Source organism: Phoca vitulina, unplaced genomic scaffold (genome assembly GCF_004348235.1).
Source record: "Phoca vitulina isolate PV1807 unplaced genomic scaffold, GSC_HSeal_1.0 scaffold38, whole genome shotgun sequence".
Taxonomy (NCBI): domain Eukaryota; kingdom Metazoa; phylum Chordata; class Mammalia; order Carnivora; family Phocidae; genus Phoca; species Phoca vitulina.
Genome location: NW_022589741.1, coordinates 16,172,387 through 16,185,093, shown reverse-complemented (window position 1 = coordinate 16,185,093; position 12,707 = coordinate 16,172,387). Strand labels below are relative to the sequence as shown.

Genomic DNA, 12,707 nt, shown 5'->3' with positions numbered 1-12,707 from the left:
TTCCTTTAAGCATATTTAATATTTGAACTCTCATTTTCTATTTTCCCAGACCCCAGAAAACAGAAAGTTTTTAGATGACCAATATTTTGTTCCAGAAACATACAGCCTTATCAGCTAATTCATAAAAGAGCTATTTTACAAAGGTACATCTGGATAATTAGAACAATAAAGTCTTTTAGGCATTTCAAAATGTGATCAGTAAAAATACATGATTATTAATAAAGTTTTTTTTAAAGATAGTTCCAGATTTTTTTAAAAGTAATTTCTGTTAAAGAGTACATGATTGTATGGTGAACAAGGAAAATAAAATGCTCTAGTAGGAAGAGGCTTATTAAAAATAACCAACAGTGTGCACATGACAGTTCCCACTTTTGCAGCACATCTTAGCCATCGGCACCCGGAAATGGCAGACAGGGCTTCCTTCTACGACGTACATTTTTTTTTCTCTACCAATTTATTATCAAAACCATCAGTACCAGTGGGGAAGGCATAAGGAACGAGGCAAAGGAAACTCTTCTTGAAGAAAGAACAATTTTGCAGATCTCAGAAAAGGGGTGCGACAGTCAGAAGAAAACAGGATTTGCAAAACAAAAACTCTAATGGTAGAGGGGAAAAAACCAGCCAGCAGAAAGAGGACCAGGAGGTCCTCTGCCAAATTTTCTATTTTGAGGTCCTCTGTACACACTTCTCAGGGATACCCTCTGTGACATACAGGGAAGGAAATATTGACCAATGCTCTAGTAGCTCAAAATAACATCATATACCACCTTCAGAGAAGACAGTTTCCAGTTTGAAATACAGAAGCTCCATGTAATATACCAAATTTACCAACATCACACAAAAAAAGTATGCAAGTAAAAGACAACTCACAGGAAGCATAATTATTTTCTTTAGCTTCTAAAAAGAAAAAAAAAAAGCTTTTCTCCTTTAATCACATTAGGTTCCCCCTCTCTCCTCCAAAAACAAATAAAAAACTGTTTTTAATGAGACGCATCATTGGGGTGCCTAGCTGGCTCTGTCGGTAGAGCATGTGACTCCTGATCTTGGGGTTGTGGGTTTGAGCCCCACGTTGGGTGTAGAGGTTACTTAAAAATAAAATCTTAAAAAAAAAAATAAGACAAAGAGGCACATCCTTTCTAACAGTGGTTAGAAGTTGTTTTGGGGAACGGGAAGCCAAAAAGCTAATGAAATATACCTTCTTACGGTAAAACATAATAAATAGTTACAGTTTAGGTTCTAAAAGCCAAGACAACTCAGGCAGTCCAAGTTAGCTGATTTTAAAGTATGCAAAATATATGGCTTCTAGGGCTGTAATCATGATTTTAAATTATAGCACTTTGGGGGCTTGCTGATTTGCCTTGATTAACTCTGTTCTCTGAAAAGGAAGGAGACACTCCAAGTGTAATTTGCCACTTAATAGCAAAGGACCCATTAGGCCCACAGAAGAGAGCCCAGGGTCACAGCAGGTCACTTCAATGGCTAAAACCCAGCTCTCCTGCTCTGGGGAGGTTGCTTTGTTCACCACCCTTGGATCCAGCTTTTAGTCAAGTAACTTTGAGAAAACAGCTTTGATGGTGACCACTGTCACTCAAAGACAGGATGAATATCTAATTCCATCATCCTGAAGGGCAGATACGGTATCAAAGTAAAGTGGATGTGATTATAAAGGCCCAAAGAAAAGGAGGGTGTGGGAGGCGAGGCTGAGAAGGAAGGAGGAGGGGAGAAGTTAGGCTGGTTAAGATAAAAAGAACACTCAAAATTGTGGAATCTTTTCAGACTTAAGACTTTGTTGTGGGGCTTCATTTAAAAATCTAGATATGAATTTATTTGGAAGTACTAGAGCTATGGTCAAAGTATTTTTCCAGTTAGCCCGGTTCTAAGGAGAGGTTAAACTGCAGGAAAAGAAAAGCAAATCGTTGTTAAGGACAAGATCTGGCTGAGCTAGAACAGAAACCTAAGTTTCTTAAATGCATGCTAGAGAATCACGTGACTACCCCTGGACTATCTGAACTTAAGGTGAAAGTTCTATTTTTTATTTACCTTTCTCCTGATTAAATGCCAGCCAAGGACACCGGTGTCATGTGGCTGCGGAGCCGGGAGTGACGACCTGTTTCCAGCCGCACGTAACCATTCCGTTTCTATCTGCTTCTCTTAAGAGCTACAGAAAGCTCAAGTCCCAAGCTTCACTTACTAGCTTCTGCTTCCAAAATTTTTACTCCCATTCTGGTTTAATTGATACTTGGTCTACAACTCAAAATAGCATTCTAATTTAGAGATGAGATCCAACGATCCGAGTTGGGCTACTTAAAAACCTAGATCGGGTTTGAAAAGGCAGGAAACGGGAATGCGGACACGGATGAGCTGGTTAAGCTATAGTGGTGTTTATGGAAGTAGGGAGGGAAGCCTCATCACTTGCCATGAGAGTGCAGGGGAAGAGCAAAATGACATCCCGATTCCCCACGAGGTTCAGAGGGCGCTACTGAAAGATATGAGCGGTGGAGGAATGGTTTGCATATTAACAGAATTTGAAGATTTGACAAATGATTTAGTGCTAGTTGGCAAAAATACTCCGAAACATATATACCCGATGCACAAAGAAAACCACAGAAACCCAATATAACCGAAGGAGTTCTCGAGTCGCGGTTCTGCAACATTGACCCTCTGTAGGGTGCTGCGGTACTATGATTCATTCGAGAGCAGGCAGTCAGCAACCCCTTGCCCACAGTTTCCAGTGTATGCTCTGGTCTGCAGTGGTGAAGGTCAGTCATGCACCAGTGTGGAGAAAGCTCCGGCAGTGAAACCAGAGGACGTGGTTCTGGAGCTGGTCTGAGCAGCCCTGCCTTCTCACCACATCCTCACCACCCCGCTCGTGGCTCTCCTCTTAACTCAAAGAGCCCTTTGGCACCATCAGTGCAAACTTAATATCAGAGTCAAACCTCCAGGTACGAAAATGTTACTGGCCTTATATTCAGCAGTACCCGTGGCCAACGGCAGCCAACTCAGTAGTGATGCAGTCAGCCAACCTTCCCACTCTTGCCCCCGCTCCCGCCCTTCCTCCACACCCCACCCCGCCACCATCTGAAGCGTCTCCATTTGTTTGTTTTTCCTTCCTGCTTCATCCGCAGGGATAATTTTACACAAGTGCCGAAGTCTAATGTATAATTATAAAAATGAAACAATACCAAGAATAACAAATTTATAGCCAAGAAAATAAAATTTGCTTTCCTCTCCCTTCCAAATCCCTACCCTCAATAGAAAAGAAGAGAAGAAAACACACCCATTTTCAAGTGCCTGCTATTTAGTACATTGAGGATTTTCTGTTAATTGGGGGTGGATCCCAGCTACAGAGAAGAGGTGCTTGCCTCAGGTGGGAGGAAGCCTACCTAACTCTCTGCCCACCTGGGTAGCACACAGCTCAAGTCCTCTGCACGCAGGAGCCATGGGCATACTGAGCCTCAAAGACAGTGCCTACCGGGCGGCAGAGGGCATGGAATACAGTTTCGTGAGGGCTGGGTGCTCCTCCCTTCCCCGGCTTACTTCCTCCTCTCTGCCTCCCCACCCAGCCTCCTAATACCTCATCCGGAACTCTTGGCTTCAGGAGCAACTGACCCTCGGGTGTACTAAATACGAAGGGCTAAAACTCTCACTACTCAATTAAAACAAAACATGGCAAAATAAAAATTAAAATGTGCTTTCAAATACGGAATGAAGTCAAATAAATACATCTGATTTTCTCTTTTTCTTAAGTCTAAGTAAAATTTCATATCCTACACCCAAAGCTCTATACATTTGGTTTTTGTTCTGAATCAAAATGAATTTCCGATAGGAGGAGAGCAGAGTGAGAGAGTCAGGGCTCCCTCCCTGACAGACCCGTGCAGCTGCCGGACGGTGAGGAACGAGTCCCGCTCTGGGCGCCCGGGCACGCGGCCACCCCTGGGGGCTTCACAGGCAGACCCTCTGTCACACACACTCTCTGCGTCCACGGTGGAGCCAGGATGGGTGATGCGAGGCCGATGCTCAGAGTCCAACAACCTTCAGTCACCTCCAGGACACACGGCTCTAACTTTTATCTGGGAAGAATAAAGATGTGTGGAGATCAAATTAAGAAGAACAAATGAACACCTGCCATCTGTGGGTCTCGGTATGTCTCTCTGGATCAGAAAGGCCTCACTGGAAAACAGGTAAGCAAATGAGGACAAACTGCTGCACTGAACACAGATCCATTTGCAGTCACGGGGAGACGGCGCTCCCGCCGTTAGGACAGACACCAAGGCACAGCAAGGCCCACGGGGCACGAGCCTCCCTCACATCAGCATGGCAAATCTCTCAGGAATCTAGGATTTACCAGGCTTACCCCTGCCCTGTGTTCTGCTCTTGCAAAGGTAAAGAAGGAGGGGGTGGGGGCGGGATGGCGCAGAAAAAAGACAGCCACAGCTCCTCGTAGAAGGAGAAGCGCAGAGTCAGCAGATAACAGCCTCTGCTTGATCTACGATGTTTGGAAACAAGCGGCTTTTTAAAGACAGGAAAGAAATGGAATCTCAGGAGGTTTCCACTTTAAAGAAGAATAAATCATTTCATTCGATGTACTGTTCAGGCAGAATGATTCAAGAGTCGGGAATCCACAATTTTCACATACCTGAGTGCTTGTCTGTGAGGGCTGATCCAGCCAGCCTTTGGCAAAGCATGCTGTAACTTTCCTCCACCTTCTGTAAAATAAAACCCATCGGTTTGCCATTTGAACATCGTAATTTTTCTTTATGCAAACAGGAAGGCAAGCTTTTTCATATTACCAGTACGTGCTTCTAGATTTCAACATTAACGTCGTTAAGAATTTTGTTAGTGGGGTGGGAGGAGAAAAGTGAACTGCATTCCTTTTACCTGTTTCTCCCTTGAGTGAATAACTTAAAACTCTGTCACGTAAAGGTGATTCTCCTACCCCCCGAGTCACCCTGAAAATGGTCCCACAGGTGACATGAGCTGTGTTAGGGACAACCTGCCCAGAATGGCCTTCTAGATACCTCATCAGCCCCTGGATGACACCACGTACAATCACATGAAGAAGGGAAAACCTATCACATGAAGTTAAAAGAAAAACTAAGGGACATCAGTCTTTAGCTAAACGGCTAAGAACACTTTTAATGTTCCGAAGCCTCTAACTAAATGAAATCATGAAAAAACGTTTGGGCTCTAGCAGTTGTGTCTACCGATGCCAAACTTTAGGATAAAGTCCTTTTCTCAGAATCACCACTGAAGTCAGTTTTGAAATAGCGGCCTCAACAGTGACCTCAACTCCAATTCACAGAATTCCACTCAAGTCTAGCTCTCCAGATCACGGGGGCCACTGGAGCCAGCTTTTGTGTGTCAGAGCGTCTGGGAAACTACCCACATCACCTAACAATTCACGGATAATTAGTAAGTGAAAGCATTTCCTAGCCAACATTCATACCAACACGAGCCCTCCTGTGTCACCGGCTTGCTGTTCATTTTCTCAGGGAGGCCAGCCAATCATCCCAAATTTATCTGGGTTCTTACACTGAGAAACCCACCCAAACATGCCATCTATGTAGTACTACGATGTTTGCTGCTCTTGTGATCTGCAACCAGATGCACCGTGCTGATCTCGGCTTCTTACCCAAGTCTATTCACGGGTAATGGTCAAGGAAAACAGCAAACCTAGAACCTGAACAAGCTCACTGGCTTCAGCATTGTGGTCGTTCTCTACCTCCTCTCTGTGAAATACGTTTCTTTACCCAAGCCGTGAGGACGCTGAGGTCTGAGGTACCTTTAAGTGTTCAAGGTCAGCCTCAATCTTACGAATGTACTCCATGATCTGGCTCTGTGAGTCTGCACAAGAAGGGGGGCTCTGGATCTCAAAACAGGAATCATCCATAGCTCCCCAGCGCTGCTGGACCAGGAATTCTGGGGTGAACGGTGAAGCTGCCCCATTGGAATGGGCACGCTGGGGCGAGTGATGCTGCGGGGGGGCAGAGTCCATGGAGGGGATGCCTGTCGCGGGTGGCGGGGGAAGCGAGGAGGCAACCTCCTCATCCGTGGAGCTCTCCTGCACCGCGTCATAGCCATCCAGAATCAAATAGTTTCCTGTTGACAGACACAGAGCAGCCTGATGAGCTTCGTGCTGCCATCCTCACATCAAAAAAGAGAGATGAAGTGATATGCTGACAACCTTAAAAGCCATTAGAGACGGAGAAAAACCATTAATTCCCCACTTCCTGAGTTCAGTTTTAAGTACATCAGAATCTTCTCACTTCAGGTTGAAGCTAAACTTAGCAAACTTTCATGTGATTTCCAAATAATTTCAGATTAGTTAGCATCTTAAGAGCTGGAAACTACAAAGTCCCCGTATGATCTTGCCTCTGCTTCCCGGCCGCAGAGCTCTCGCGCCTCATCGCCCACCATGTGCGCCCCGGCTCTCTGCTGCACCCCTGCTCCCTCAGTGCCCACGCTGCTCTGCTCCCATGCTATCCGACTGCCCTGTCTGCCCCTGGTTCTGCCTTACGTTTCCTCCTAATTCTTCTGACCATCTGACATCTGTTGGTTTACTTATTTACCACGACTCTGTCCTCACTAGTACTTAAGCTTCACAAGGATAGTGGACTTTCTGGGTTTTAGTCAATGCCGTCTATCCCAGCACCCAGGATGGGGTCTGGCACAGGGCAGATTCAGTAATTATTTATCTCACGAAAGAGTAAGTGCTACACACTTACACACACACACACACACACACACACGCACACGCACACACGCAGAGGATGATGCGTGGATACCCAAACAACATTCGTCTCAGCACACAGCACAGATAACGATCAAAATCAAAGTTTAAATGTGAAAGAAACTTGCCTGAGATGCGCAAATTAACATCCTCTTCCTTCTTAACTGCTCCATCACCTTCTGATGGATTATCATCACTGTGTGCTTCACGGGCATCAAAAAAGTGCTCTCCACTCTCATCGAGACTCCCTTCTGGCTCTGCAGGAGGCATCTCTGGGGTCATAAGCATGTGGTCCATGACGAAGATGGTACTTGCCTGGCTATCTTGGAAGGCCAGTACCACTGAATCCCGTGAAGCCGGAGATTCAGTTGAAGTCCGTGGACTGTGACAAGTTGCAATGTCACCAGTTCCAGTTCTAAAGGGCATCTGTCCTTCGACAGGAGGATAGGCCTTACTGTTCTCTGAGTTCTGGGCCCCACCGTCTGTCTGCACCCCTGACGACGCTGTCCTGTAGCTTGGGAAATGTGGCCAGTCTTCCTGAGCGCTCTTCTCAGTCAAACCCAGCTGTTGCACGAGCAGCTGCTTCAGCAAGCCCACTGGAAGGTTCAGGGAGGGAGGGAAAAATCCATTCACACCAATAACCGCAGACTGCTGGAATTAAATTAGTGTGCGGACTTATCTATTACTTCCAAGAGTAAGTACCTTTTTAGTAACATAGAGTCAAAATATTAATTTCGTGTGATCATTTTTTTTTGTTTTGTATTGGAAAATGAAATAAGGCACCATCTAGAGAAGATGTAATATTAAAGGAGACTTGGAAAGATGTACGCCTTCTGAGTGGCGAGGCACTCCTAAATCTCTGACACCACGCCTTCCTCTCTTTTCTCTTCCACATAACCTGTGTAATACCCCAAGGTCCTTCTTAAAAGGATGTTAAAAAGCTGTGTTATGCTAGAAAAGAAGCCCTCAAAGTTTTGCTTTGTCCAGAAGCAGACACTGTATACACAGGCGTTATTTTTTCTAATTTTATTAGACACACTCTGAACATTTATTTTATCATTTATAATAACCCAAGGAATCTCCTTAAATGGTGAAGACAATAAAGCTGGCCTACAATGAGATTTACTTTCAATGATTTGGTAGCATGTCTACTTTCAAAGGATAAGAAAATGTGTATGGGTTTTTAAAAACGACCTTACTGATGGCACGGCTTCCTTGGGCTGTTGAAAAGAGAAGCAGTTCAATTTTCAACGGGCAGGTGTATGCTGTGCGGCCACTCATACAATGACAGACTCAGTACGACAGTGTCCGTCAAAGCATCGGAAATCATTCTGACTGTTCATTCAGGAGAATCGACAATAAATTAGATCTTAAGAGAATGTGACCAACTCCCGACGCTGAACTCTGGCTGAATTTCTATCTTCTGTTTCTTTGGACAGTCTCCACTAGTCTTTGGCGCTCTGTCCTTCTGCTCTACCCACCTTGCGTGGGTGCAGTAGAATGCTATGCATTCCTACGGCTCTGACACTCAAACCCATCCCTTCCCCTACCCTCTCACCGAAGCCCCAGTCTTAAAAACTCCAACCTCCTGCCGGTTACTTCCTTTATAAATAGCTTTGCCAGTTTTAAAATTGAGCCCATGATCTCTGGCAAATAAAAAAAGGGGGAAAAAAGAAAGTGTGGCAGTGGGCTGTGGTGGTCCTTTCCGACTTTGATTTCTGACAAGAACGCTGAAATCATCTAAATATTCCCCTTTCTTTGCCCTTGTACCAAGTCGATTGTTTTGAGTATTTGTTGCGTCCTCACTTGATTTTTATTCCTCTGATGCCATTCTAGTCCAGACCCCTTCATCAGCCTCAAGCCCCTTCACACTAGCGCCTTCACACTAGCCACAGCCTCCCGGCCTCCCCCCATCCCAACCCTTCCACCCTCTCAGCCTGAGCTGTCTGTTCTCACTAGTCATACCCGAGCTTCCAAACTTCAAATGGTTCTTGGCAGCCAGAGCCACCCTTCTCGGCCTTTCCCCTCCTCCAGCACACCTGCGAGACGGGACAGGCTCCCATTTGTAAGGGATTCTCAGCCAGGCTGGAGAGGGAGGGGGGAGCTAACAGAGTGGCAAGGGCCACCCACCTTGTGGGTGTGCGCTGTGTGTGTGTGTGTGTGTGTGTGTGTGTGTGAGAGAGAGAGAGAGAGAGGGAGGGAGGGAGAGAGAGAGGGAGGATGGGCCGGGGTGGAGAGTACTGCAATCTCTAAAGACAATAAGAAGAATATCTGTGCTCTGGCACGTGCTCTGCCATCCTTTTTTTTTTTTTTAAGAAAGAGCGAGCATGTGTGCAAGTGTGTGTGTGTGTGTGTGTGTGTGTGTGTGTGTGTGAGGGGGGGAAGGGCAGAAGGAGAGACGGAGAGAGGGAGGGAGGGAGGGAGGGAGGGAGGGAGGGAGGGAGTGGGGGAGAGAGGGAGAGAAAGAGAGGGGGAGAGAGAGAGAGAATCTTAAGCAGGTTCCATGCCCAGTGCAGAGCCCGATGTGGAGCTCAACCCCACGAGCCTGAGATGATGACCTGAGCTGAAATCAAGAGTGGGACCCTCGACCAACTGAGCCACCCAGATGCCGTGTGCTGTGCCATCCTTAAAATCCAGAGGACTCAATGTGGTGTTCAGGGTTCACAGCGGCTGGCCTCAGCATCCTGTCTCCTACCTTTCCAAGCTTCTCTCCCACACCTTGCACTAACGTGGTCTGCTCGCGGCTCTCGGAGCACCCTTGGGGCCTCCTGCCTCTGTACTTCTGGTCCTACCATTATTCTTACCTGCATATTCTCTACATACCTATCTGAGTCTTACCCATTCTTCAAGGCAATAATCACCTCCCTCTTGTCTCCTGACGATTCCCTCTCTGGTCACCACAACCAGATCAATTCTGACATACCTGTACTGGTTACTTTAAAAAGTGGGAGGTTTTCTATCATCTTCCCAACTAGATGGTAAAATTCTTTAAGGGAGAGGCCAGAGTTCCCACTTCTTTGGATTCTCCCTAAGTGGCTGCACAGTACACGACACAACCCTGGTACTTGGCAAGTATCTGGGTTAACTTATGAGTAAGACTTACAATTCCTTAGTGCATCCAATGCCCACCGTTCTTCTGAGGCAGGCAAGTGTGGGTCTGGGGTTGTGATTTGATAACTTGCTCCAGCTTCCTGAAGAGTCCCATCTGCATGCTGCTCCTTAGCAAACTGTCTCTCAGCCACAAACAGATCATCTACCTCGGATTTCCCAGAGGTACCAAGTGAATGAGACTGAGGTTTTGACGATATTAAGGGAGACTCTAATCCCAAATCTCTGTCTGTTCAATGGAACAGAAAAAGCAGAATAGATCTTAAACAAAGCTTTTAATTTTTAACGTGAAGCATTCAGGAAATACTTGGAACAAAAATAACCACATGAGTACAGAGATCATCGGCTGTTAAGTAAAATATACGGCACTTAGAGCAGTGTTATAAGGGCTCACAGAAGGCTCACAAGCGAAGTTTGCGAAAGTAAACAGCTGATGCGAGAATCTGCATAAATCAAAAGACTTCGAGTTTCTTTGCCTTTTCACAAGTAACACACAGACTACATTCCTCCAGGTTACCCTAACAGATCAGTTTACCTGGACTCTGTAGACCAGGGACCGAAATGCTGTGATGTTCCACTTTTAACTTTGGAGCTGCTTCTTCATCGTTGTCTCCTCTGTGGAAGAAGGAAAACAACCTTTCAGCTTCATGAGGTGCCTAAACATCACTGCAACGAAACATGAGAATCATCCATTCCCTTCCTGACCAAAGCCCAGAGTCAGTCTGACTACGAAGCAGACGACGACTCACTCGCAAGGTGGTGACTGTGGTAATGGGATCGGCTTTGCGGACTGTTCCTTCACGGAGGCAGCCATCCGGCAGATGAGGTCTTGCCAGCTGCAGGAAGTTTGAAAAGGATCCAAAATCCAAACGGGAAAGGGAAAAAAAAGCGCTTTAAATACACTCAGAAAGAAATAATAACAAAAACAAACAAACCAGAAACCAAAGCAAGCCAATCCAACAAAAAAACCCTCCTCCCGCCAGAGAGTGTCTTTATTTTGGCAACATAAGTAGAGATTATAAAAAATGTCTGTACATTAAAGAAAAAGCTAACAAACAACATTATGGATACACTTCGCATTAAAAAACTTCACTTGGCACTTCTGAGAATTTTTCTTTAGAAAAGATACTTTCAGTAGTATAGAATCAAAATATGGGACATCAATCTAAAAAGGAACACGTTCTTAGAAAAACATCCCGAAAAGGAAACAGGAGAAGTGCTTGTTTCAAAGTAGTTTTTGGTTTCCAAAGTACTATTACAAAAACCAAGTTAAGCTGATAGAATAGTATGTTCAGGATAATAAAAACTACTAGAGAAAGGTAGCGCTATCTAATACGTACACGGTCTTTTCGGAAACCGTCTGTGCCACCAGTTCATAAATTTGGGCTCCATTGTCTGACATGGAGATGACAAATAAAGCTTTGTTATCTGGAAGAAAGAAGACAGAAATTACTCTAACAACATGAATATGACCTACAGAGGCCATGAAGGATGATGCTTCTAGGGTCCTGGTTCATTATGCACCTTAATCTGGGTAAAGGTTAATGGGCTCACTTTGTAAAAATTCATCAAGCTATACACTTAAAATTTGTGTGACTTATTGTATGCTACATTGTATATACTATACTTCAACAAAACCAAGATCATAAAAACTAGCAGGGATTCCACAGTAACTTCATAGAAACAAGGAGGTGTCCATATATCTGAATGACTGAACACTAGGACGTTTTTGCATTTACTTTGAATTGCCCTTTTGCTAAACAGTTACTTAATAATATTCAATAAATGGTAGAGAAAAGAGGTCACCAGTTTATCTTGCTGTTATGGAACTAACAGGTTTTAAAAGGGACTCCACTGTTACCACAGTTAATATATAATTTGCTAACTTAAACTGATTTCAAAAATCCCAAACTACACCCACCTCTCCGTTTTTGTTTGTTTGCTCTTTTATCACAAGTCAAAAAGCATACCACTCTAAGGAAAGCCTTTTCATTGGGATTACCTCTCAGTGCACCATCTTCCTTGGTGTCTGTCTATGATTTGAACATGGAATAAAGATCAAAGTAGCGTGCAGGAAATTTTCAAGTGCAGAAAACTGCTCAGAGGAACCTAGGCTTCTCAAGTAATTTGGGGGTATAAACTCTTAATTTACTTTCTAAGCAGTAAATACATTTCATTTCATTTGTCTAAGAATACAAAGAAACAAAACTCTATACTAGTCAGGCTATTTGAACAATACCGAACATCTCGTGCAACTTTATGATGAACCTGAGGGTTACTGTCACCCCGTGGACATACTTGCCTGTTGCCACTTGTCGAACCAACACTGTATTCAACTTAATGACAGGGCTAAATGTGTGTTTGCTATCAGCGGTAGACGCCAGAATCTTACTATGACATCTTAACACCAGTCTGTCATCCTGCTTTTGTAACAATACAAGAATGTCTTCGAGCAGCAATGTGTATAGATCTAGAAACCAAAGTGGGGAGAAGGTGATTAGCACAGAAATTGAGATGTGTTTTATAAACTTTATAACAATTTGACAGAGAAAATTTATTTCTGTTAAATCTAATACGTTTTAAAAATTGACTTGCTATTGTCTTTTTTAGTTTCATTTTTTAATAATTCATTTTTATATTGTATCACACCAAAGTGTCAGTCTGTGACTGACAAGAAATAAAAAAACCCCAATGATTCCTCATCATAGATAGTTTGAAATGGAGTGGTTTAAACAAAGCTTATTAGAAAGCTCACTGGAATACATGAATGCTGGAGACAGGACTGAATCATGACAAATTTTTCTGCTTCAGCCCTCGGTGAATATTTAACGTACTTCACCTAGAACAAAATAACATAAGCAGATCTTCT

At 44.3% G+C, this 12,707-nt stretch overlaps 1 protein-coding gene across 5 annotated transcripts in view; it reads right to left on the bottom strand.

The window, feature by feature from the left end:
- ARHGEF12 (Rho guanine nucleotide exchange factor 12) overlaps window positions 1-12,707 on the bottom strand; it is a 145,883-nt gene continuing 133,176 nt past the window's right edge. For all 5 annotated transcript variants that reach the window (XM_032428058.1, XM_032428059.1, XM_032428061.1 and 2 more), the window contains 9 exons: window positions 12,141-12,308; window positions 11,179-11,266; window positions 10,588-10,674; window positions 10,374-10,453; window positions 9,834-10,067; window positions 6,859-7,326; window positions 5,783-6,099; window positions 4,637-4,706; window positions 1-4,070 (listed from right to left, as the gene is read on the bottom strand). In XM_032428058.1, the coding sequence (XP_032283949.1) occupies window positions 4,060-4,070; window positions 4,637-4,706; window positions 5,783-6,099; window positions 6,859-7,326; window positions 9,834-10,067; window positions 10,374-10,453; window positions 10,588-10,674; window positions 11,179-11,266; window positions 12,141-12,308 (1,523 nt within the window). In that variant the 3' untranslated portion in view covers window positions 1-4,059. The remainder of the gene's footprint in view (window positions 4,071-4,636; window positions 4,707-5,782; window positions 6,100-6,858; window positions 7,327-9,833; window positions 10,068-10,373; window positions 10,454-10,587; window positions 10,675-11,178; window positions 11,267-12,140; window positions 12,309-12,707) is intronic.